General features: G+C 48.6%; 1 protein-coding gene across 8 annotated transcripts; it reads left to right on the top strand.

Annotated features, from left to right (window-relative positions):
* TRIM29 (tripartite motif containing 29) lies at nucleotides 1-25,694 on the top strand. 8 transcript variants are annotated; one of them, XM_048063418.2, is made up of 10 exons: nucleotides 1-123; nucleotides 201-1,227; nucleotides 8,667-8,762; nucleotides 10,031-10,264; nucleotides 10,663-10,861; nucleotides 14,502-14,585; nucleotides 17,760-17,819; nucleotides 19,034-19,135; nucleotides 20,248-20,324; nucleotides 23,333-25,694. In XM_048063418.2, exons 2-10 carry the CDS (start codon nucleotides 370-372, stop codon nucleotides 23,393-23,395), a joined length of 1,773 nt encoding a protein of 590 aa, XP_047919375.1. In that variant the 5' UTR covers nucleotides 1-123; nucleotides 201-369; the 3' UTR covers nucleotides 23,396-25,694. The 8 variants fall into 8 exon arrangements, with proteins under 8 accessions (XP_047919375.1, XP_013042749.1, XP_013042750.1 ...); XM_013187295.3 differs by having other exon boundaries at nucleotides 44-128; XM_013187296.3 differs by having other exon boundaries at nucleotides 55-1,227; nucleotides 25,568-25,694.
* The last annotated feature ends 613 nt before the right edge of the window (nucleotides 25,695-26,307 follow it).

Below are 26,307 nucleotides of genomic sequence, written 5' to 3'. Positions count from 1 at the left end.
TTTTTTTCCAAGCATTTCTATGTATATAAACAGCCCTTCCTCCCAAACCTGGTTAGACAAGAATGTTCCTGGGTGTGGACCGCCTTGTATAATTAACTGCACAGCTGTAGCTTCTGATCCCTGGTAACGTCTGTTTCTTCCTTTCTTTCTCCCTGCCTCTACCTAGCATAATCCGGGCGTCCTTCTCCTCCTCCTTGCAGGAGCTCCAGGTGCGTCACTCGGGCAGAAACTTCCCTGCATTCCACCGTCATTCCTTGCTGAGACGACCGCGGGCAGGCACGCGGACGGAGCCGCTTCCTAAAGGGCTGGGAGACGGGAACTGGAGAAGGGGCCGAGCAGCAAAGCCAACCAATTCGCCCTGTTTAGACGATGGAAACGGGGAGCGCAGCAAGGACAAATGGTACCACCGGCAAGCCAGAGGATGTGAAGAGCCCGTCCGCCCCCAAAAAAGATGAAGAAGTGAAGAAGACCACGAACCCTGGCGGAGGGGAGAAGGAGCCAATGAAGGGCACTGGCAGTACTTTGGAGACGGGGCAAATCAAGAGCTCCCTCTTCTCTGGGAGTGACTGGAAGAGGCCCATCATTCAGTTTGTGGAGTCGTCCGATGAGAAGAGATCGACCTACTTCAGCATGGACTCGGCAGACTCAAAGAAGATGCAGTACGGCAGCGGACAGATAGGAGACATGAGGAGACCCCCCCTCTCCTTTGCAGATAAAGGCGACCTCAGGAAGTCCCTCTTCACCTTGGATTCCAAAAAGAGCTTCCTGCCTAACGAAGGGGAAGGGAGGAAGCCGCTGTTCTCCGGCGGGCAGATGGGGGACATGAAGAAGTCCTCCCTGCCTCTGGTGGAGACCGGGGACCTGAGAAGATCCACCTTCAACAAGGTGCCTGACAGAGCAGCCGGGTCGCGGCCCAGGGTGAAGCTGGAGGATGTGCTGTGCGATTCCTGCATCGACAACAAGCAAAAGGCCGTGAAGTCCTGCTTGGTGTGCCAGGCTTCCTTCTGCGAGCTGCACCTCAAGCCCCACCTGGAGGGAGCAGCTTTCCGGGACCACCAGCTCCTGGACCCCATCAGGGACTTTGAAGCAAGAAAATGCCCTGTGCATGGGAAGACCATGGAGCTGTTCTGTCAGACGGACCAGATGTGCATCTGCTACCTCTGCATGTTCCAGGAGCACAAGAACCACAGCACGGTGACGGTGGAGATTGAGAAAGCGGGTAAAGAGGTAATGCTCTTTTTATTGCGTGTTCCCATCGGCCTTTCCAACGGGTCTCAGTGTTACACCACGGCTTTTGTTCTCGAGCCTACAGTCTCCCAAAATCATGGTTCAGTGTAATTCTGGGATGGAAGGGTGGTGGATGGGAAGAGTTTGGTGGAGAACTGATGTTGCATAGGTTCTGCTGCAATGGGACTGTCATTCCCCTAAGACTGGATCCAGCAGCATAGCCGTGGGGCTGTGCAGCAGGTCGTTAGGTGGATTAGAGAACCTGGTTTCCACCCAGTTTCCAAAACTCTGCCTGAGGTTTTGACAGTGTTTGTGTAGCGTGGCCCCCAGCCAGCAAGGTGGGCATCGCTCAGGTTCAGGACCCCCAGAGCTCGGCGGTGTGATCAGTGGCAGCTCCGGTTTGCAGTTACTGCAGAAAATTGCAATCTCAGCTTCTTGGAGCGAGCTCCTGCTTTCTTGTTTGTCTTTTCTGTTATGGAGATAATGATGTTGGGCCCCACCTATGGGAAGAGCCTTTTGAAGCTTAGATGAAGAAAAAAACCTGGTGCAAACACAGAGCATTTTAATTTTCCCTGAAGTGTTACTACAATAGGTTCAGAAGATGGACATCTAAAGGGATGGGACTGGTATGGGAACCAGTGCTAGCTAATGAGAAGTCTCCCACCTTTGTTTGCCTAAAGTCCCATGCTGTTTGCTTTCTGGGTGGATGTAAGATTATTCCACTAGCTTCAGTAAAGATCAGGGTCTCACCACATTCGGTGCTGCACGCATCTGTAGTAAAAGCATGTCCTGGCCTGGAGACCTTCTGATCTCTCCAGACAGGACAGAAGAGATTACAGAAAGGAGCCCAATGAAACGGTAACATAAAACAATTTGCCTAGAGTCACACAGGCAGCCCATGACAGGAACTGGAAGGGCACTGAGACCTGCTAAATCCCAGTCTTAATCACAGCCCAGGCAAGAGCTCTGATGTGGTGAACAGGCACATACAAGTACCTGCTCTTGGAGATTCTGGAGCTACCCTGAACTCAGAGGAAAAATTTAACTCTACAGTGCTAGGAAGATTTAACTCATGAGGCTGGGCTGGAGGAGCACCTTTTTAAGAGCTCTTCTCTGTCTTCCTGTGCACAACTTTTGGTCTGTTCTTGCACTGCCATCTCCACCTTGTAGCCTTATTGAAACCACACAAGGCTTCTTCAATGTCTCAGACAGCCTCTCTTCAAGACATTCCTGCAGAGGTTGCTAGCCTGCTGTTTGTTTTGTGATTGCTTGTTCTTGTGTTTTGATGTCAGCTCTGAAATACTCCACAGTGTATGCCTTACTTTCATAAAGCTGTGCCTAGTGTCTGCAAGGTTGTCCAATTCCTCTTGGCCCTTTCCTTTGAGAAGAGGTTAACAGCTGCTCCCTTGAGGAACCAAAGCTGGCCAGAGCCTTCTCCCTGTGTTTGGGTGGACCTACAACACCTTGCTTGTGAACAGGGAAACAGACCTGGGCAGAGGAACCTTCACTGAGATTTAAATGGTGTTTGATTTCTCTCTCGGAGTATTTGTGTTACTCTCGCTAGGTCCACGCCTGTCCTGTGCTGATTCTGCTGCTGCTAAGCCTAGGGGATTTAGGGCTTTATCTATGAATCATAGACATGTGCAAGGAGTTGTGATCGTGTTGTAACCTGAACGAGCATTCACTCAGACAAAAGCAATTCACAGGATAGCTGTTGCTTACAAATATTTATTCCCAGCCCTGATGTATTCACCCTTGGTGAAGAATACAGCTCAGCAAGAACCACAAAGAGGAATGGGCATTTCCAAGTCCCTTGTGTGCACCACCTATTCCTTTTCAAGTCTTGCAAATCAGCTGAGCCAGAACGCGACCACAAATTGGAAGAGTGGCAAAGCGTGCCTGGTGCTGCTGCCTTTGTGGAAAGAAAAAGCACAAACCCCACACCAGGTCAACCCCATCCCTGCTCCGTTTGCACAGCTTGGCACTCAAGCAGCTCTAGGGGAGCTTTGCTGTCTCTATACTTGCTAGATGTGCCACTCGATTGGTGGCCAGAATAGAGCTCTATCCTTCTTCTACTCAGTGTTGGCTGTCAAGGAGCACCTGGTCTATCTGCAAGGATCTCCCAGTCCCTGGCCATACTGTGATGCCACACCAGGAGGGGATTCCTGCAGGACTGGGGGATTTCCATGCTGTGATGCTTTTAAACCTGACAGTTAGCCTGGGTGCTTGGCAATTTGGTTGCAGAAGTGTCATGTAATATGTTATATTGTGCTCCTATTCCTTCCATATTGCTGAATTAATGCATATTACAGTGTCTTTCATGAATTTATCCCTGCTACAAGCCTGTAGGAAAGACATATAAATACTACTGCATTGCACTGTTGGGTTTGCCCCACAATGCAGACAGACAGCACAGCTTAAGAGGAGAGGAATGCAAACAAGCCAGCATGCAGTCACCCACTGGTTAGGGCATTTAGGCAGGCAGTGCAAAGCCTCGGATCTCTGTCTGCAGAGGGGGAGCACAGCAGCACCCCCCACCAGAGGGTGAGAGCCTCTCCTGCCCTTCCTGACGTGGTGCTGAGGGGATAAGAGAGAAAGGCACAAAGGGTCAGACAGAGACAACTGGGCACAGAGGATGGAGATGTATTTTCTGCTTTTCTATCCAGTGGTATTTGTTATTTTACCCAGAAAGACTTCAGTGCCTTCCCCAGATCCACTTTGCATTTATTTCCTGCTACAGATTTAAAGAGTAATGACCCCCAGAATCAGCACAAGAAACAACCACGAAAAAAAAAATAAAAATCCTTGAGGCTGGGTAATAACCACACTCTACTGAGAAGTGAGAATTGTCAACAGCAGCTCGTACACTCAGATAAACCCCTCTGGCCAGCTTGATTTACCAGCAGAACTGGAGCCCCCCCTCTCAGACAGCATCCTTCATTTTGGAAGGGGATCCTTCATTCAAAACCTGTTTTACAGGCCTGTTCTCAGAAGGAGACAACTCCACGTATGCCTGCCAGCCACAGGGCTGCAAATAACCTGGCGTTACTATCCATCGCCAGCCTCGCTACTCAGCGTGTCGGGTCAGATCTAGCGAAAAGCACTTTGATTATATTTTTTTTTTCCTTTAATTCTTTACCTTTAAAGAAAAGTTCACACTGCGCAGCAGGTTTGAAGAGGCAGCAGAGAACCGCTGGGCAGGAACGGGAGCTGGGTGTTCCTGGGTGCAACGGAGCCACTTGTAAAAGGGGAGCCAACTTGTTAAAGGGGAGCTTTCACCGGCTGAGGGAGGCTTTGAAGGCAACCATACACAGAGATGGTGCAGAGGGGTTTCCATCTGGGCCTTCTCAGCATTGTTCTGGCTGAGTACAGAGCAAACAGGAGCGTGCTGATGTGTGGAAGGATTTTTGACCTTTCCCACCGATGGGAACAATTTCCCACTAGGGCATGGTGTGGCCACGAGACCTTATCTACACCAGCTGTGGCTGCTCTGCGGACACAGCTGAAAATAAATGCTCTTCCCACAGCAGTGCAGCTACCTGTGCACCGTTCTGCCTGGCCTGGGCGAGTAGACCTGCTGAAAAATGTGATTTACGGTAGCTTTGCCCAGTTGTCTGCATTCTGCATTAGTGCCTCTACAGTGAGGGCAGAACCCAGGGAAAATCCACCAGCTTGTGGATAAGGAATCCTCCACCTCCTTCGAACTGTGTCTTTTACAGTCTCAAATAAGATGCTTACCAGTGGCATTTTTGTAGGGTGCTGCAGAGTCTGCAGAAGTCGTAGCCCACCGTCACCTGCCTCTGCTTAACCCAAGCTTAGACTGAGAAACCTATGGCAAAACCAGCAGAAATCACCTCAAACAAGCAATTTACTAAGTTCTCAGCCATGTCATTTCCAATATAAGCCCTGTACTGGGATAACTAGTTTAAACACTTCTTCCCTAGCTTCATTATTGCATTTGGCTGTTGCTGTCGGGTAATTACCATAGCTCTCCCAGGCTGGTGACACAGGGGTGTTTCCTGATTCAGGGACTGGGTTCCCAGAGCATTAAGACATGATGATGCTTGTAGTGCTGCCTTGCAAAAATGAGTTGCATCATGATGCAAGAGTCATAATCTCACATCTCCAGGTCCTTTAGCGCAAGGGCTGGGTTCAGCTGTGGATGTTTAGGTGTACATTCTGAACTTTCACTTAGGCCTCATGACTCTCCTAATTAATTTAGGCTGTAGCAGAGGATCCTCTCTTAGCTCAAAGTCTCTCAGTGCCAGCATTTCTCAGCTTGCTATAGTCAAAACTAATGGTCTTAACATGTATTTTCTAGATCTTTTTCTCTGCTATTTTTATTTCTGCACTGTAGTGACCCCTCCAAAGATGAGTGCAGCTCCTATATAATATTTCACTAGGAACTTCTAAACCTGAGTCTCACACAATGGATTTGGCGGTGGGGTGGGGAGGTGTAGGGGGGGATTGGGGACTATTGACCCTAGAAAATCTGAGAGATATGAAGGAAGCCAGAAGAGAAGTTTCTTTATGGGGGATGAAGCTGAGAAGACCCTACTGTAAATGTACCACAGGATACATGTGGATAGCTAAATCAATCTGTCATCCAGCCTTAGATCAAACAGGGCCTAAAATCATTATGAAATCAACATTGCTGAATGCCTTAGGTTGTCTCTCCTTACCAAATCTGCCTCCTTGTGCTCATGCCACCAGTTCCTGTACTAGTCCATAGTCTCCCTGGACCTCTTCTGTTTTTGTAATTTTGGTAAGAGTAGTTCTTGTGTTTCGACCATCATTCAATGGAGAGCCTCCCTTCATCTCCCCTGCCTTGCCTGGTATCTGTACTAGTATTTCCTTTTGCCCTCATTATGGGTGTTTTAACCCAAGCTGAACTTGGATGACTGTGAGATTTGCATTCTGGCTATTGGAACTATCTCTGTAATTTCCATTTGCAAATCATAATTCTTACTTTAAATTGTAGTGTGGGGCTGATCTTAAATAGTTGTTACATCCCATCCCAGAGGCACCCAAACTACCTTTCTGGGTGAAGGGATATTATAACTCCAACAAGCTGTTAAGAGTTAGCTACCACTTTTAAGCAAGTAATAGTTTGCAAAATTCCTTTGAGACCCGTCTTAATTAAAAAGTACCATAAAAGTATAATATTGCTATCACCACCTTACAGCCAGCATCTGGAAAATTTTCCAGTGACCTTTCCTTTCAAATTTGTTGTGATTAGGAATGTCGATGTGGCTGTGAAATGTCTGCCCTTCTCAAAAGAAAACTTCAGTCCCTCTCTATTTGATTTCACTCACATTTTTTGTTATGAGAACATCTTGAGAGTCAGGGATGAGGAGGGGAACAAATCCTCCCACTACTCAGGAGACTTCTTTTTACTTTGCAAACAATGAATGTAATCTGGATGTAGCTCTGTGGCTCAAGGGAAGAAGTCGCATTGTAAGATCTCAGATTGGTTACTGGAGTGGGATGGATATCTGGATCTGAAGTGCTTTTATCTCATTGCATTTCCCTGCCATGCAGAGATGCTTGCACATCTTTTTGTCTTGCTGCAGTGACATGAGAATGAACACAAGCTTGCATTCCTTCAAGTCACTGTCTTGAAAATGTGAAGAGTACAGGGTCACGCTCATGCCATTACTTTCTTGATAAGTAGTAGAGCAAATTTTCTTATCTCGATACCCATATGGGTCTCTTATGAACCTGTACGATGAAACCCTTCCATGTCTGCCCCAAATCCCTGTAGAATATGAGCTCATGGCTGCATGCAGTTGGCTATTGTAGGCTGTCAAGTTGTGTGGTCTCCTAACTCTCCACAAAGAAGGACAACTACAATGACAGTGTAAGGATGCAGCTCTCCTGGCACTGAGATACCTTTGAGTACATTTACCCTTTTTGTTTGCCCTTTCTGCTCTTTTATAGGGCAATAAAACTACCATCAAATTGTTTCCCCTCTATAAATAGAGATTTTCTAAATTGGAACAGCTAGAGAGAATGGCTCTCAGCTGCAGCTGTGCTTGATTCAAGCTCAAGAGGATGTTCAGACACCGGGGTGACTGGCACCAAGACAAGAGCCTTGATGGGCTGATTTCCCTGGCCTGGGCTGGCTGACACTGCATTGCCTGTTCCTCGCGGCATGATGCTCCTTTCTACTCCTTGAATGAAGGACTGAAAACTTTTTAACTCCCACACCTGAGGGCAAACATGATCAGGAGAGGAGACCTGGGTTTTCACGTCGTATTATGTTCCTGGATCGGTGGCAAAGCAGTGAGAACTACGCCTTGTGCTTTAACAGCAGAGAGACACCACCGTGTTAGCTGCTGGGTTTATCCACCCCTCATCTCCCCTGCTTTAACTTTTGGCCTAATATAAGTGTTTTTGGGTAACGCAGCCATTTACCGAAGGATCTCACAGGTACCGTGGGTTTTCAGAGACTTTCTGATACACCACAGCTCTGTTGTGGAACACACAGTTCCTCAAGAGCTCCGGGGATAAGCGCACCACAGGCAGATTGCCCGTAGTTACACTCGTGCTGCGACCAACCAACCACACATGAAACACAGAAAGATCTCGAGACGCATAAACCAAGGCTCTGTCATGATCTGCCGGGCAGGGAGGTGGTGAAAAGCAGCGATGGAGGGAAGGGCTGCCGGAGGTAACGGCGCGAGGCTGAGCTCGGCAGCCGGGGGCTGATCCAGAGGTGCACGGCAGCATCCTGCACCAGGGCACGGCCGCCCTGGGCTCCAGCTCCACGAACCCTCTCCCATGTCTGGGCCGTGCTTCCCTGGGAAGGCAGTGCAAAACAAAATGCAAATGAACCCCAGTGAAGTTGCTGATCTAAGCCAAGCATGGTTGACTACGCCTCTTCCCCCCTTCCTTTTGTGTTTTTTATATATATATATTTTTTTTTTTCCAAGCATTCCCCAGCTTCATCATAACATGAAAGCTCTCAATTCAGAGCAAATTAATCCACAATCCTGTCTAAACAGAATTCCTGCCGGAGGCATCGTCCTCTTGTTGCAACACTCGTCAAACGTCATTCCGTAATTACATGAAAACTGTTATTGCTGCAGAGGCACACCCTGGGATGGGCCCTTCGCTGCACACACAGCTGAATTTTGAAACAGGCCTCTTCCCCCTCCAGCTAATGACTCTAATGTGATTAAAAGCAGCACCATGACAGTAGCCGGGTTGGTGGGTGCTTCTGCTGCTGACTTTGCTGAGGGCGCTGAATCTCTTGACCCAGGCAGAAGCTCTGGGATGGTGTCCACAGTCAGCTCCTCGTCTCCATTTCGAGCAGTGCCAGGAACCCACACCTCCCAGCTGCTGCTGCTCAGGGCCGGGTGCTCAGCGGAAGCACAGCACCCCTTAGAAGCAGGCCACCCTCTGCCCCCGCTCATGACACTCCCTTCTTCTCGCAGGCTGAGCTTTCACTGCAGAAAGAGCAACTGCAGCTGAAGATCATCGAGGTAGAAGATGAAATGGACAAGTGGCAGAAGGAGAGGGACCGCATCAAGGTGCGTATGGGATATTAGGTTCATGTCGCCATTTCTCCCATCTCTTTGCTTTCTTCTCCCCTCTCTCTGCTCTTCCTTTCCTCAATTTCTCTGACATACCCAGCTCTTACTCCTTTCCTCACCTAGTCCCTACCTCGTCACTCTCCCAAACTCACTCATGCCAAGTCTTGGAAACAACAGCTCCTGCTGAGCTCATCCTGCAACACACCCTGCAGGAGACCAAGAGGCGGCAGCACAGCCTCCTTACAAAGTGACCCGGGACACATCCCTGCTTGGGTTCCCACACCTCTCCCATCACCAGGAGCCAGGCTGATTCGGAAACAAAGGTGTGTTGCTTCTTTCCCGCTAGTTCACCTACAAAAATAAACTCCAGAAGGGCTCCAGGTTGCCCAGGCAGAGATAAGGCAACAAAAAATGATGCAGTTACACCAGCATTTGTCTTGTTTATAATGGAATAGCTCATTTCCGTACTGACGGAGGGCTTCTTTATAATCCTTTCAACCACACGAAGGGTTAGAATATAGTAATGGTGTTTTTCTTTTTCATTTACACCCTAACTGAATAGAGCAGTGAAAACACTATTTGGAGACACCCCAGAGAATTTGCATAATATTAATAGGCAAAGCCGTTCTTCTCCCTTTTATGTGGTGCACACACACTGGCTTGCCAGTTCTGCTTTTCGTCTGCTTTATTATTATTATTATTACTACTACTATTATTATTATGGGAAATATGACCTAGAAATTTTAGCTCTGAATATAGTTACATCCACAGTCACTCCGAGGAATGTTTCAGAGGGACGTAGAGATCAGGTTTGTATAAAGTGCTTTGGCGCTTTTCATCCATTGGAATGGAAGGAAATTTCATCCTTAAATCCTTGAGGAGCCAGAGCCATGATTTAGAAGGTTGAACAGTTGTTTTTTACATATAAACATACATATATACACATATTTTTTTACACCTAAGAGTGCAGTTCATGAATTGAAGAGATACACTCTTATAATGACGAGGACAGCATGCACTGCAGATTATATATATACACAATTATTGCAAGAATTAATATTGCTTATTTCAGCACTGCTTTCTGGTGTAAGTCTTGCATACCCAGAGTCTACATATTCACTGTCTCAGTGCTGAGAATGCCAGGACACGTCCCCCTTTGCATCCCCCCGTTAACAAGTGACTCCCTGGGAAGTTTCACATCTCATTTCTCTTGCCCTCTCCCATGTCTCTTCTGCTGCCTCCTTCTCCGCCCCTTCCCCCTGCAGAACTACACCACCAACGAGAAAGCCACAGTAGACCAGCATTTCAAAGAGCTGATCCGTGACCTGGAGAGGCAGAGGGATGAAGTGAAGGCTGCCCTGGACCAGAGGGAAAAGATTGCATCAGAGAACGTGAAGGAGATTGTGGATGAGCTGGAAGAGAGGGCGAAGCTGCTGCGGGAGGACAAGGAGAACAGGGAGCAGATCCACCAGATCAGTGACTCCGTGCTCTTCCTCCAGGTCAGAAAGATCTCATTTGCCTTTCCTTTTCCCATGAGGGCGGGATTTGTCCCAAAGACAAAGCCCCATTTGGTGTAAGAAGCATTAGTCTTCTCCAGTTCAGTGCCCACGGATGTCAGGAACTGGCCCTGACATTTCAAGCATGTCTGCTCTGGTAGGTGAGGAATGAACTTAGAGGCATGCCAACGCCTCATATTTCTTCTCATATTTCTTTGTCTTTTTCCTTTTATTTATTTATATTTTTTTGTGGCTAAAGCTGAGAGTCAAAGCATTTAACTGCTCCACCCCCAGTCTTCACTATTCTCCTTTGCACTTCATATTATTTGGAGCCAGTCCCAGGATCTAGCCTCTCCATACCTTGTATTCCTCAGTAACACCTCTTCCCTTATTTTTGGTAGGAGTTTGGGGCTTTGATGCGGAATTACGTCCCCCCTCCATCCCTCCCGACATACAGCGTGCTGCTCGAAGGGGAGAGCATGAGCCCATCGATGGGGCTGCTCAGAGATGACCTCCTCAACGTCTGCATGAGGCACGTGGAGAAGATCTGCAAGGCAGACCTGGGCCGCAACTTCATCGAGAGGAACCACATGGAGAACGGTAAAGCATCCAAAGTATCTGAGACTGCCCCATCCCTCCCCGGGCAGAGCCATAGGTAGAGATGGAGCCAGCTGTCCCGCCAGGGAGTTAAAGCGTCTCATGTGTAGGGGACCAAAGGATCCCAACCAATATCAAGACAATGCAGTAGCTCACTACATAAATACAGAAGGCAGGATTGATTTTATATATATATATATATATATATATATATATATATAAATTAAAAAAAAAACTAAGAAGAAGTGCTTTGAGTTTTGCTGGCAGAAATATGAATGTCTCCACCATGGCATGAATTTATCCAGCATGGCAATTCCAAAATCCTGTAATTAAGGCTATTCATCTGCCTTGGTTAGCATGTTTGCTGTGCTGCTATCACATAGCATCTTACAACAGAAAGTTTCAGCCTGAAACATGAAATGTCCCACAAGCACCTGTCACTGAAAGTCTCGTAACAGTTTTTCCAGGTAAAAAGGTCTCCAATTTGGTTAAGCCAGGCGTTGAAGAGGCAGAGCTCTCTGATCACGGCTCTGCAGGTCCCACTGGGCAGAGCTTTGCTTCCTACAAACACAGGGTGCCCAATGGTTCCTGCATCTCATCAGTGTTTAGGGCTGAGTAATCTTTCTTATGTAAATAGAGAGGGCAGGGTCAATACCACAACACTGCAAGGAATTTTCTGAGTCTTTGAACCCACTTTCTTTATGTCTCTTCCAGTTAGTTCTGCCTCTTCCAGTTAGCTCTGCAGAGAGGACTTGTGCGGCACAAAGCTCCCACGTAGGATAGAAGGACAGAGCACCAGACCAGGACCCCACAACCACAGTTCACTTCCCAGCTGTCCCACAAATGGCCTTTGTAACCTTGGGCAAGTTACTTAACCCCATTAAATGACCTCTTGCACTAAGAATAATAGGGATGGAAATAAAGCCTTATCTCACCGGGCTGCTATGAGGATATAGTCTATTAATAATTGTGGAACCTCAGATAGCAGAGCAATAAAGGTCAAGAAGCTGGATAGGTAACCTGAGGGTAAATTGCACCCTGCTGTCCAGATGTGACTCAAAAAGATGCAAGAATAGCCTTCAAGTCCATTTTATACTGCACAAGCAGCCAAGGAACTCTGCTGCAAACCTGTGAGATCACTGTTATTTCATTCAGATTCACAGCACTCATTAAACATTCCTCTCCTATTAATACAGCAATTAATACAGCACATTTTTCCTGGGCAACGGTCATGCAAACCTCTCCAACTTCCAGAAAAGACAGATGCACATTACGAGATAGTACAATAAATGAGGAGGGGAAGAAATAACCGAGGAAAAGGAAAAGAAAAAAAAAAAAGAAAAAAAAACCACTATGAAATAGATGCACACAGGTCAGAACAACATAGGACCCATTACTGGAGAACAAACAACATTTTTCAGAGCCTGAGTTCTGTGAACCAGCCTGTCTGACATTCACAATTTATAGCAGTAGGAATGAAGGTGACATGGCCCAGAGTACATGTGAACGCGTAATGAAAATCACAGGTATTCATCAGGCAACAGCGTGCTGCCTTCCTACGGTATGGAGAGAAAGAGCGAGTCCCTGGCCCCAAGGAGCCTGCACTGCAAACAGCTCATTAACATTTATCTAACACCAACATTTTCCATTAGACATTAATTAGATTGACAAGATATTTTTGGTCCAGAGGACCAATGTTTGAGAAAAGTCAGGAATCCCATTCAAAGTGCTGAGGTTGCTTAGCTAGAGCCAGCTTTTTACAGGCCCATACCCTTAAGCAGGAGCAGAAACTGAACATCACTTCTCTTCCAACATTTACTACTGCAGCATGCGTGGTCAGATTCTTAACACTTTGTGTGCTAAGGTTTGCTGAGAAATTTGGCCCTAACTTAATACACGTAGATGGAAGAAAATGATCCAAAAATCATTTTTGTACATTCTTCTTTCTTCTCCTTTGTTCACTGGGACTTTTGCAGAATTTCCAAACCCCCTAACTACACACAGCACTTCTTAAGTTTAGATGAGTGGGGCAACAGCACGTTGCAGTCAAAGACTTTTGCTAATCCTGAAGCAAATACACTTTACTTGGCCATTTGTACAACCCAAGAGCATGCATATGTTCAGTTCCAGCAGCTCTAGATAAAGGCTGGCTACCTCCTGATCAGTTGATCACTTTTAATTAGGTTCCCCTCCACGTTACTGATGCTGAAATCCTCAACGGCACTTGAAATCCGTGGGAATCAAGTGCCAAAGCACTTCTGAGCAGGGCAACACTTAACCACTGCCAGAAACCTGGGCGCTTTCAGAAACTTTATGGGGGATTTAATGGACACAGCTTGGAGTCTGCCTAATGAGAAGAACAGTGGCATCCACTCAGCTGGGAAATGTTATTTAAGGTGTAGCTCCAAAACTTTGCAGCTCTCCGTTTTTCAAACCACAGTTACACTTGAAAGAGGACAGCACTCTGCATCTAGTGACTGTAAGGAAATAACTCCACAATTACTTAATGGATTTAATTAACTCAGACTCCCCCTGAGTCACTGCAACAAATTCATTTGCAACCAGCTTGATCTTCTAGTGTAAAAAATTTCCCAGGAAGAAATATTATATTAATGGAATGAAACCTGCTTAATAGCAGACTCCAAAGGGAATCCACTTTCTTTTAGTTGTCATAACAGGTACCTACTTAGTAGTGTGGCAAGGAGGCAAATAATCAGAGAGCATCCAGGGAGTTTAAATAGCACAGAAATAAATTGCAGAAATAACATAAAAGTTTGTGCAGTGACTTAAGATTCAAACAATGGAACTATCTAAGTGTGGGAACCAAATTTACAGAGAACTTCCAGAGAACAATAGGTTTATAGAAGACTTAAGGCTTTAATATATATATGTGTGTGTATATATATATATATTTATTTATTTTTTCTGAGCAAGTGAACTGATAGAGCATCATTTCTTGTGGATCATTCTCAGAAAACCAAAACCAGGCGGTGTAAATGCAAAAGGCAAAAGGGTAGGATTCGTTCACTTTGAATGAAGCTCGAACCAAACATCCTTGTCCAAAAGCCCAGGAAGCTGGAGCTGGTTGCAGCCCAGGTTTAGCATCTTTAAAAATCGGACAACCCAACCCACTGAGCCCTCCCAGCACTCCGATTTTCTCGAGCCTTGCACTACTTGCAGTTCCAGACGGGCTGGTTGAGAGCCAGCTCCGTGCATAGGTTGAGCACACGAAAGCAGCCAAACCCAAACCAGCGCCTTTGAAGTGGGATCCAATTTTAGCCACAGAGCAGTCCTTTGGTCGGAAAACGCCTCAACCCTGGAGTGTCCCTGTGGATGCTCAGCAGATAGCTTATCTCTGCGGAAGGGCTGTTCCTCAGCTCCTCACGCTTCAGCTGTGCTAAACGTCTTTTATCCCAGAATTTTGGGCTCATTTTATCCCAGCTCATTCTGGGGCCGCTCGACCTTGCCGCCAGAAAGTCCTAGGGCAGAGTTACAAGGATAGAATTACAAGGGTAGAGCAATTGGTTTTCAAAGGGCACCACCACCTCTCCCTGCGTGCCCAAGGAGGCAGTTCCAGCCTGTTGTCCCCTTCCCCTCCTCCTGTCCCTCACAAGGCCACTCAGCTCCTGCTCTGCTCCCGCAGGCGACCACCGGTTCATGATGAACAACTACGAGTGGAACCAGCCCGACAACTTGAAGAGATTTTCCATGTTCCTGTCTCCCAAAGGTAAGGCAGCCCAATGGTGACCGGCTTTCTTCCATGCTCAGCATAGGAAAGGAATTTCATTAGTGATTTTTCCCCAAATTTACTTTCCTTCACTTATTTCAATGCAGTCCCTCCAGACTGGACTGAGATTGGTCCCCCTGCGTTTGTTTATGCCAGGTCTTCCCTCCAGCTTACAAAGCTTTGAGCAGTTTTTGCCTTTCCATCTCAAACAAGGCAGCAAAGGCTCTTAGCTCCATGGAGGAGAGCTGGAGCAACTGAACTCCTTCAAGAGGGAAGGTTGTGAAGATAGGGGAGTTTTAACACGCGTTATCAGGACGAAGTAAGCGTTAACCTCCACCAGAAGCTTACCCCTGTGTGCTATTAAATGGGAAAGCTACACCAGGCTTGATCTGAGTTCGGGTTTTACTTTCACCAGAAAACGTTTTTATTTTTTTTTCCTGGCAGGGGAAGGATGCAAGAAGTGAGTAATGTGCCTTAAAAAAGCAGGAGGTTGGGGTTCTTTTCTGAGTTCTTACACTGACAACAAGAGCCCTTGAGATTTGCTTATGGCCCCACTGTTGTTTGAATGCTCCTGGATGAGCAAATGCCTGTTTTCAACACATTCAGTTGTAAAATGGCAGCTGTCTACTTCCAAATTAGCATCAGGACCTCCAGAGTGAGAAGCACAGAGTGATACAGCCCTAGGCAAAGCAGCGCCTGTATTAACAGAATCACAGAATTGAAGGGGTTGGAAGGGACCTCGAAAGATCATCGGGTCCAACCCCCCTGCCAAAGCAGGTTCCTTAGAGCAGGCTGCCCAGGTAAGAGCAGGCTGCCCAGGTAAGAGCAGGCTGCCCAGGTTAACAACAGAGCAGAAAGCACAGCAAGAAATCAGCGACCAAATTTCCCCCGGTTCCTGGCGAGCGAGGCCCTACCTGGGTTTGCCAGGTGTCTGCGGCTGCTGCTCTGAACAACCAGATCGTGGCAGGGCGAACCGAAATGCCTGCAGTTAGTGGTGGCACCCCCCTGAAAGCACACGTGGCACATGATATAGCCTGTGGCAGCCACAGGGTTTCGTGGGGACAGCCCCGATCCCAACACTGAGCCCTTTGTCTGCATTTTCCCTCTGCCCTTCTCCTCTGTTAGCAGCCCATGGCTGGCAGCTTGCGGGCAGCCCTGCCTGCCGCTGTGGGGACAGGGAGCAGATCCCGGTTCAGTTAGCAAGGACTGCGCCCTGCTGGCCCACAGCGTCTTCCTCAGAGGCTGCCAAGGCCATTTTGCATGTGGAGGGTTTGGTTATGAGGGAACCCATCTCCAGACTCTGCCTGGATGGTTACAGCTGCTGCCTGCCCCAGCTTCTGCTGAGCAGAGCTGCCGATGCTGGGGGAGACCAGTCCGAGCCCCGCATCCTACAGCATCTTCAGCCTTAAGGGATGATTGAATCACCAAGGACTGCTGGATATGGGGTTTATTATTTTGTGTTGTTACCAGAGCCAGTGAAGCCACTTGCTGGATGCAGTCAGCTGCAGAGGTGCGCGAGCGCTGCACACTGGCTAGGAGCTCCGTGACCCATCGCTTCCTGCAATGGGCTTTTGAATATACAAATGCTGGGGGAGCACTTGTTCCACCCACACACCTACATCGTCCTGAGAGCAGACACATTTTGCTTCCCAGAGCTGCTTGTTCTCTATTTGTTACCAAGTTACTTCACCCAAAAAACGAAGCATGTGATTGCACACAAAGTCCCTCCCTGCTGAAATGGGGACTGAGCAGGGCTGGGTTCTCCACCAGGGAGAGGGTGCAAAAATGATCCCTTATGGGAAAACTGTGATAGAAAGGAACCAGCTGCTGCAACCACACTGATGGAGACTTTGGCAACAGAATGAGTCAGTAGGCAAAACAGGAGACATGACCCACTTAAGCTTGTATGCTGGCTAGCAAAGGATTATCTGATGAATAATGCACTACAGCCATAATCATTTAACCCTCTAGGGCTTTCTGTCCTCCAGCAGTGTGTCATGTGGAAGTCCAGAAATGCTTTTGATTGCATCTTTTCTAAGGAATTCCATAAAATTGAAGGGGGAAAAAAAAAAAAAAAAAAAGAGGGCCCCCTCCACCCTTTGTATTGCATAATGTGCACAGAATCCTTGAATATCTCGTGATGGTTTTCTAACACACCCTTTTGCTTGCTGGGTTGGATCAGTACAAGTCCTGCCGTAGGCCACAGCAGCACGCCTGCTTGCTGCACTGAGGAATGCTACCCAAGCAGAGCTCGGTGCTAATTGCAGCGGCCCACACTAAGAAACTGCTTGGACTTGAGCTGACCCTGTAGGTCTTTACACCCTGCTTAAATTTAAGGAGCCTTCCGCTGCTCTTGTCGTTAAAGACGGTATCACAGAGCACCCATCTGCAGGGGTGACACAATGAGGCAGAGGGGAGACATAAAGGGCTTCAAATACTGCCTACAATTTGGGGAACAAACTGCTCGACACTCCTTTCTGTCCTCTTCTGGTGAGCTTTCTTCTCCTGACATTGCAAACATTTTGGCCAAAGCCAGAGGAAGGTTGGAAAGATCATCTCGTGCCTTTGCAGGTCTTTGAATAGGCAGAAGGGACTCGGTGCACAGAAAGGGAGAGGTAACTGCTTAAACAGAAACGCTGCTGAACTAGAAACGCAGACCACAGGATGGCAGCAAAACAGCTCACAGCATTCATCACGTTTTTTGCTCCTCTGGGAGTCTGATGTCTCACAAGAGGGGTACGGCAGCACTAGGCTGCATCACGGCGCGCAGCCCTCGTGAACCCCTGCAGCACATGCCTGTCTCGCTGCCCGAGACGCCATGCACGTGAGCAAGAAACGTTCCTCTGCTGGTGCCTCTCGTGCTCTAAATCCAAGCCTCTGCCTGCAGGTCTCTTTGCGAAATAGTCACGTCGAGTAGGCAAACCGAAGTTGGCAATTTAATGTGGCTAAAGACAGCTCTGCAGCACTGAGAATTTCGTTCTGTGAGTGGTGCAAAGTCTGTTCAGCAGCGCTAGAACGCAGAGAAAAGCTCAGGCTTTCCTCCCTGAACCCGGGCTTCTGCTTTGGGGCTGCTTCCAAAACGGTGGGGACTGTTTCATAGAGCAACGCCAGGCACGGGCCTTGGAGCCAGCTCATCAGGAGCCAACTGCTGAACTGGATGCTCTTGTTTTACAGCCAGTTTCAACCCACGATCATGGGAATTTTCCTCCTTCCAAGCGACTGAGGAAACACTTGGTACGGGTAATTCCGCCTTCAGTTTGAAAGGATCTAACCCCCCGTGCCACAGCTTTCCAGCTGTCTAACCGACCTCTGCTTCCCCTCTCAGCTGTCCTGTCACTGTCCCACAAAGCCATCTGGGGTCAGCAGCGCTGCCTGCGCACACCCAACGCCCAGGTCCCGCTGCCCTAGGCACTGCCCCGTGTAGGAGGGGCGGGTAGCTCTGGTCCTCATTGTTTGAGCAGTGGAAAGAAGACGGAAAACAGTTTGTAAAGACCCTGAGATACCTAACCAGCTGCGACAGGAATGTCGACACCAACTTGTCTGAGACAAGCTGCGGAGCTGGGGGCAGGAGCAGGAGCTGACTGCGGTTCCCCCCAGGCAGTTTAAGAAGCACAAGGCTGCTCTTCTCCCTCTCACATACACCTTTCACGTAGCTCATAAGCTCTCAGAGATGTGGCCTGCCCCCTGTTCACAGCCTGCACAGCATCAGCACGATGGGGAGGGGATGTTCAGTGGTAGCGTGGTGCGGACCAGCAGCAGCGAGTCGTGCCTTCTCTGCCCAGCTCCCCACCTTCCTTTTTCTCTCCTGTCTTTTCTTACTCTGCTCGTTCACGCTCAGGGTCCTGCCTGCCTTCATTCGCTGGCAGCCCACGAGCATCCGTGGCCACTCGGCCCGAGCCGGGGCAGCTCTCGTGACTCACGGCCACAGCTGAGCCCTCCCTGCTCTCCGTGCCACAGGCAGGGCTCTCTCCCTCTCATCGCCTCTGCTCTCAGATTCATTTTGGCAGCCAGGGCCTGACCCCAAGTTGGCCAGGAGAGGAAGCCTTGCTTTAATTTCACTGGGCTTTGAATAAGGCTCAAGTGCTCGGAGGCAAGGGAGCTTTGGCAGCCGTGTAGTTTGGCCTCGCTATCCCAGTTTCTGGAGATGCAATTTCCCTGCAAGGAAGCTCTTCGGTCACACCTGCACTCTGGGTCTCACGAGAGAAAGGCCTTTCCCTCCCTGCCCAGAGCACTGGGACCTCTTCACACACACACACACACCATGTACACCGGGACCCCACCACTCTCATCTGCTTTTTCTTAAGGAAAAGAACAGGGACAAAGCTACCGGTTCCCATTTCCCCCCAGGCTGGCTGGAGGTAGTTTTACAGGGTGTGTTTTGAAGTGCTTAGGCTTCCCCAGTGCAGCACGCAGCGCCGTGGAATAACGCAACCTCTTCTATCTTCCAGTAGGCAATGGCACTAAGCTGCCTTTTCAGTTCTCCTCGGTGGGACAGAATCCGCCCGGTGACTTCAGCAAACAGTCTGATGGGAGCCTCTTCACTAAGACCGGTACTAGGCATTTGGTTTTTCCCCTCCTTCCTCCTGCTCCTTGTTTAGGTGATAAGGCATTTCACCCTGTCCTTGCTCCCGCGAGGGGGCCTGGAGCAGTCCTGCAGCTGGCCCACCTCTCCTGCCCGGGCTGTCAGTCTCAGATACGTGCCCATGTTCAGATGAGCACCTCACAGCCCTGAACCAGGGCAAAAGGACTTTACTAAAGTGTGGTTATGTCTAGGGAATAGTTGGAGGGGTTTTTAATTTTGTTTGTAAGGCATAGAGATGAGAATTTAGATGATTTTAGACTCACAGAAACCAGGGAGAGAGGGATACTAGGAGATGAGATTAATTTCCTTTACCCCCTAGCTTCATCAGTGTTAGAAAACAGCTATTATCCTAAAATAATAACAGCCATGGAGCACAACCTTTAAAAAAACTATGTGCTTGCTGCCAATTCCCCTTCATCTGAACCAGAGGCCCCCATCCACTGCCTCCTAATCCTCTTTTCACACTGCCAGCTAGTTCAAGGGCAACAAAGGTTGAGCCCAAAAGCATCAGCACCTGCCAAGCAGAGTCAGGCCCGATTAATTTGCGGCTGGGAGGTGGTGGGGAAAGCCCAAAGCCCATCACCCGGCAGTGCTGCAGCGGGTTGTGATGCCGCAGGTCTGCTATCAGTCCTGAATCAGAGCTGAGCTGGTGCAGGAGGAGGGGGTTAGGGCTTATCACACTGCCAGAGGTACTGTCATTAATTTCTGACATGAAACCCAGGCCGCGGCTCTTTGCACTAATTAAATAGCCCATAGTGTTCTTCGCAGCAGTCAGAATGCTTAGTTCAGGACTTGGCCTAAATTTAATTGGACTGATTGCATTCCACCTCCCTGCATTCCTCAGACATTTTAATTAGACAGACCTTCTTCACTCCCTTCTCCCAACTGGCTGGGCGGTGGAACAGGCACCTGTCCGATGGCTGTTGTGTCCTACCCCAGAAACGGCTGCATTTCCATGTTAAGCAGTGCAATACTAATTACGTGGCACGTCCAGTCCTGCTGCTTGCCTTGATGCTTGCGAGGGGAGACGGGGATGGTGTCAGGGACTGACCTGTAACAGGCTCTTTTCTGTTGTCACAGCTTATCCCTCAATAGTGAGACATCAGTCTGCAAAGGTGACGCCACAGACGTGGAAATCCTCCAAGCAGTCTGTATTGGTAAGAAACATACGCTTGGTGTGAAAGCATGTGCACAGCTTCAGCAAGAGAAATATCTGTCCTCAGGATACCTGAGGCTCCAGGGACCAGGGCTGGGGTCCTTTGGAAATGGGAAAGTAGAAGCTTCAGGTCAGCAGCTTCTGCTATTTTTCCTGTGGTTAACTGCATCCAGAGAGGGATACAGATGAATCCCCTTGCCAGCACAGCTCTGGGTTGTAGGAATAATCAATACCTCAAAATGACATTTTGAAAGGATTTTGCCCTGGTCTAGAATTTGATCCCGGCTTCCAAAAGCTCTACAAATATTACAGCAGGCATGTTGGGATCTGTAGAACTTCTCCTCCCTGCGTGGATGTTGTGTACTCTTAGTGGTCTGTGACATCTCGAAAACACAAATTGTGTAACGCCGCAGATAACCATATAAAAGGATCATACTAATTACATCCCACAGCGAGCTGACAATATCAAAGATGAGAGCTCAGACAGTGATGATAAATCGCCAGAACATTTATAAATCACTCATTTTCCACTGCTACCACAAAACAGGTAACAGTACACTACTAGGGCCAGAAGACGGTAGTATTTTAGGTCCTACATTCTTACATGTACACAGTTAACAAATAATCAATGCACAACCACGTAAGTTCATCCACTTGTTCGTAACATCCCTTTGCACCGTGATGCATTAAGATCTTGCATGATCTGAATTAAGATGATCAAGATTTTGCTCCCATCTCCACAGCTGAGATCTATTTTTTGAATTCTCGTTATACATTTGTGAAAGATTATTTACTGCTCCCTGGAAGTAGGACCCGTAAGAAGGAGAGGGTCAAGAATCGATGGCATTCTCACGCTGAAGGAAGAAAACAGAGGAAATACACAGCAGTTAGCAAGTGGCTGCTCAAGGACTGCAGCTATATGTCTGCTAAATTTAAAAGGCCCCTCCAGCAGATGAATGCCAGCGACAGGGATGTTCCTGGGCAGACTGGAGCATGTTCAGAAAATCCAGCCTTGAGTCTTTGAGTGTGTGACAGCAAAGCATGTCTCCTAGGAACAGCAGTTTGTTGCAGCATCTTCTCCGTCTTGTGTTTGCTCGCCACCTTTGTAAATGATCCACTGCTTCGTGATGTGTGTGCCCAGATGGAGACCCCACCCTGTGATTTTAGACATAAGCCTGTCCTCCCTAAGGGAAATCTGGTCAGGAAAGACAAGTTTCTATTACCATTGGGCTCTGGTGGCTGTGAGTATGGTCTCCCTAGCAAAAATCTCCACGCTGCCTGGCAGTGGGCGTGCTGTGCTCTGTGAACACGACCCAAACTTGCCTTAACGCCCCCAGAGGAAGCCTGGCTAACTTCTCCACAACGTCACCGGCCTTTTTGTCTCTCTCATGCATACACTTGTAGTGGCTATTTTATTTTTATAGCCTCTATTCACCAGATATCCCTGAACCTAACAACTGAGTTGATAAATACAAGCATTAAAAAGTCCCAAAATAGAAATATACACTCCGGGCTGCAGGAGCTCTGCAGGAGCTTTTATGGTCTATTGGGCCAATAATCTAGCTTTAAAAATAGTCTTAAACATGTATTTAAGTAATACACACTCTAAAAGGTCTGTAAATATGATTTTTTACAAAGGACTGCGCTGTATAAGGAGGAATGTCTTTTTAGCCCACAGGGAGTTCTTTAAAATGAAGCCCCCACCCTCCCTTCCATCTCTTAATTAGATTGGAAATTGAAACCATAAAATGAAAAGAATTTCACCAAAGTGGAGCGTTGAGCAGGAGGTATGGGGAGTGAGCACTGAGCTGCAGGGTGGGTTGGATTTGCTCTGCCTGTGCCTCCAAGCTCCTGCCGTGCCCGACATTAACTGGTGCGCTGCACCCAGACATAGACACCTTCTGCACGTGAGATCCAGGAAGGAGATCAAACCTAAGACAGATCAGATGCTGCAAAACCGAGGTGCTTCCTGACTGCCTTGTCTACCCCTGGTGGAAGCATATCCTCATTTTCACGGATGCTTCAGGACATTTTGGGGCTCCTCAAGGGCAGTGTCCAAGGCAGCACATTTCTGAGTTGCTTCCAGGAGGAGCAACAAGGGTTAATCCTCGAGTTTAAAGCACTGCAATGCAGGGGACAACAAAGACGACAGGAGGAATCGGTTGATTGCCCCAGTATTGGTGGATCCAGGCTAGAGATTTCACCTTGAACAGTGCAAACAACAAGCACTGTTAGCCAGTAAATGTTTTTTTTTGTGCTCTGCAATCATCCCCAGCCAACACTAGGCTGTACAACACACCTCTGCCACGTGTTGCTTATTTGTAATGGTGCAGATAAGCATGAAATTCCTGGGGTAGGTCCTGATGAGAAGAGAGACAACTAGGGACTGTGGTAAATAGAGCTGGAGAGACAGGAAAATGGCAATTCCTCTAGGCTCTGCCCTTTGCCTCCTCCGCTTATGCTTCTGTTTACACAAACATTTATACAGGGCCCTGCAACACGTGGAGGTGCAAATAAACAATACACCATTGTGTGAGAATTTCCATGCACAAGAATTCTGGCTCTCCAACCAGGGAGCACAAACAAACACCGTGCAAGCCGGTCCATCCCTCACATAACTGTGCACGGCGTTAAGTGTGAAAACTCCCCTGAGCTCTCAGGTTAGCGAGCAATTAAAAGACACTGTCAGAAGCATAAAATTAGAGGTGACATTCCTCTTCTCCCAGAAACCTCTCATCAAACCGTGAGTCACAGTCTGAGATTTTATATCATGCACAGACTCATTTGGCTTAGGAATGAAGTCTATGCAAAGCATATGTGCAAATCAAAAAGCAACACCATTTGCATTTGATCGCTCCAGCAGCGAGGTGAGGTGGTGCTCTCTGCAAGACGGAAGGCTGAAGGTGTTAAGATAGGAGTGTGTTAAGATGCATATGGTCGGGTGAAGTGTAGGCGGTCAGAAAAAAAGAAGGTAGGTCAAACTCACATGCCCCAAATTCTCCATTGCAGTCACATTACCGCCCCTTTTACGTCAACAAAGGCAATGGAGCCACCTCCAACGAGGCACCTTGATTCCTGAAGATTTAGGGAAGAGCTGGCAGCACTTGGAGTGAAGACTCAGCTGCGGATTTTCATGGATGTACCTGCTACTATATTAACCTTGCTGCTCTAATCTCTGCCAGGGAGAGGGAAGGTGCAGAAGGGAATAGCCTTTTACTAGAGGAAACACGGACTTTTTTTTCCAAATCACCTAATCGCCTTGAAAGCTCTGCAGGCCTTAACAACGTAACCCCATCCTCCGCTGCCACCTCCTCGTTCCCTCTCTGCCACCACCCTTCCCTTTGCCTCTGCAGAGCTGGCTGCTCTGCTTCTCCTGGGAAGCATGCATGCTTGGGTAGCACCCACCCCTTCCCCTCGCTCTGTTTTACCAGCTGCCCCACTCTCCCCAGTGCTTGTACAGCTCTTAAGTCCTGGTGGAAGGTCCCAAGCTGGGGGTCTCAGGGGTCTTCCTGGAACGGAGAGCCCCCAGCCACCAGGAGCGGTGACAAGCTAAGCTCTTCCCCAGCCTCTCTGCCCCGTCTTCAGCCCTGCCTCGGGTGGGATGCACAGCTCTCACTCGGAGCAGCGCCAGTGCCACCACCTGCCCGAGACCACCCCAGACCCCCCAGTTCCCTTGTGGTGGCACTTTTCCCCCCACAGGCCCTTTATCAGCTCAGCCCTGCTCCGGCTGGTTAGCAAAATCCAGCAACAGGACCTATTTCGAGCTGCTGTAGCCCTGGGCCAGCTACAGGTGGAGGGGCAGAGAGGCTTTCTATTCCATTAAAGTACCCCTCCAGCCACCTTTCAAATTAAAAAATAAAAAGAAAACCCATCCTACTAATAGAAGATTGATTAGGTGCCACAGGTGTTGGGCGGTTCTGTTTGTTTGTTTGTTTTAAATTCCCCTAAAACGAAATCGGTGGTTTAGGTGCTTTTTTTTTTTTTTTCAGCAATGGGAATTAGTTTGCTGAGGACAGTCCTTTTTATTTGTCCCCCGGATAGATGAATCACGTCAGCACCCGGGCTGCAGAACAGCCAGAGCTGGTTAACCTTGCCGTGATCTCACTGAGATTATTTTCCTTGCCCTTGGACAAAGTCGAGAGGTTAGGTGCTGCGCAGCCCGCCGAGGGGAGCAGATGGCCCCTTGCAGGACCAGAGCCCTCCAGCGGTGCCACGCAGCTGCAGAGCAGAGAAACGAGACCTGACAGCTCCTTTGCATGGTTTGCTCTGTTCAAGTGGTTTTTGGAACGGCTTCTCCCCGCCTTTCCTACCCCAAATGCTTGCAACGCCTGGCTGAGAAAGGTCACACCCATTGCTCCCTGAAAATTACTTTCCTGCTAATCCCTGTGCAATGATGCTCACTGCTTTTTAATCCTTACACCTCAGACAAAACTTCTGAGGCTGGAAGCTGGTTGCTCCAGAATACTTGAAATGGCATTTGTTTTATATTCTGTTTGGTTTTTTTTTGTTTGTTTTAAATGACCAGAGGGTAAGTGGGTAGCGTGGTGAGGAAGGACAGGAAGGAGAAACTGGGACAGGATAGGAGTTAGAGGAGAGGAAAGGAAAGGATAGAAGAGTTGCTAGGAAATGCACTGTGGGGCTTGAGTGAGTGTGAGAGAAAGGACAGAAGAAGCCCCCAACACACACCCCGAAATCTCACTGACTTTATTCTTTTTTTTTTTTTATTTCTCCCCTGAGCAGGCATCTTGCATTCACTTGGGTCACTTCCATTCCAGTGAAAGCTTCCACCTCCTTTCTCTTTCCCAAAATGCGGGCACGATCCCTCCTCCTCCCGAACCTGGATATTAACATACCCACCCTTCTTGCCTGCCCTAAACAAACTCTGCTGCAGCACCAGCTCACATCCGAGGTGCCCGGGGGTCCCTGAGACCACAACAGGGTGGAGGAACCGAGGGTCCCTTCCTCCCGCTGCCCCCTCCCCAGCCCCGATTCCTTCACCCTGTTCTCTCCCCTTCTCCTCCTCACTTCGAGGGCCTCGTTCAGATCTCGCACACACGGTAAAACCCGACACGAGCGGAGCTACTCCCCGTTCCCTCCCGGCTGGGTGTCCCCATCCTTCTCCCCACAGCCCTGCTGGTGTCCCCCCCAGGGGTGCTGGGGAGGGGGCACAGCTCCTGCCCCTGCTGTCCCTCGCTTCGAGGTGTGTTCTGCATGAACTCTTTTTATCGTGTTTGTCTCGATCAGCAAAGCAAGAGGAATTCCATCTCCTCAGACAGGACACGACTGCGCTGATGTAAACCAGGCCCTTCACGTGTGCAACACATACTGCAGAAATAAAGGAGAAAGCTCCATGTCTGACAAAAACCCCTGGGGACAACGTCTCTCTCTGTCTTTGGTGTTGGCATGCTTGTAACAACCTCAATGAGTTTAAGTCGCTTCCAAATATTCTTTATAGGAGCAAGGGGGTTGAAAAAAAAAAAAAAGAAAGAAAGAAAACAAACATTCTCCCAGTTTCCAGAGGCTTGGTTTTCACTGCTTTCTGGGTGGTTTGAGTCAGGGCCACATCAGTGAAAATGCCCAAATCCTTGAGGTCCGAACCAGGCTGGTGGACACGCTGCTAGTGCACCGCCCCGAGAGCAGCCTGCAGGTGCCCAGCTAGATCAGCTCCCACACACTGCTCCCACGTGAGTCCTTCCCTGCAGCGGGCATCTCTACAAGCCCTCAGCCTGTGGCTGCTCAGGGTTTTGGTGCCTCTCCCCCCCCCAGCCTTGCCTGTTCCCACCAGAGGAAGGTGCTGGCTCACTTGTGCAGCCTGGTCTCTGCAAGGAGAGCTGCCGACCTCTGCCATTTCTGGTCCATGTGATGGCTTCTCTTGTCTACGAGCGAGAGGATAAATCCCCCGTGTGCTGCTAGATGCAGACTGTGTGCGTGAGTGTCTGTGGGGATGAGAAGAGCCAGGCAAGGTTTGCTCATTTACCTGAGAC

Source organism: Anser cygnoides, chromosome 21 (genome assembly GCF_040182565.1).
Source record: "Anser cygnoides isolate HZ-2024a breed goose chromosome 21, Taihu_goose_T2T_genome, whole genome shotgun sequence".
In the NCBI taxonomy this organism is placed as follows: domain Eukaryota; kingdom Metazoa; phylum Chordata; class Aves; order Anseriformes; family Anatidae; genus Anser; species Anser cygnoides.
The sequence above is the reverse complement of the archived record's forward strand: the minus strand, read 5'-3'. Positions and strand labels throughout refer to the sequence as shown.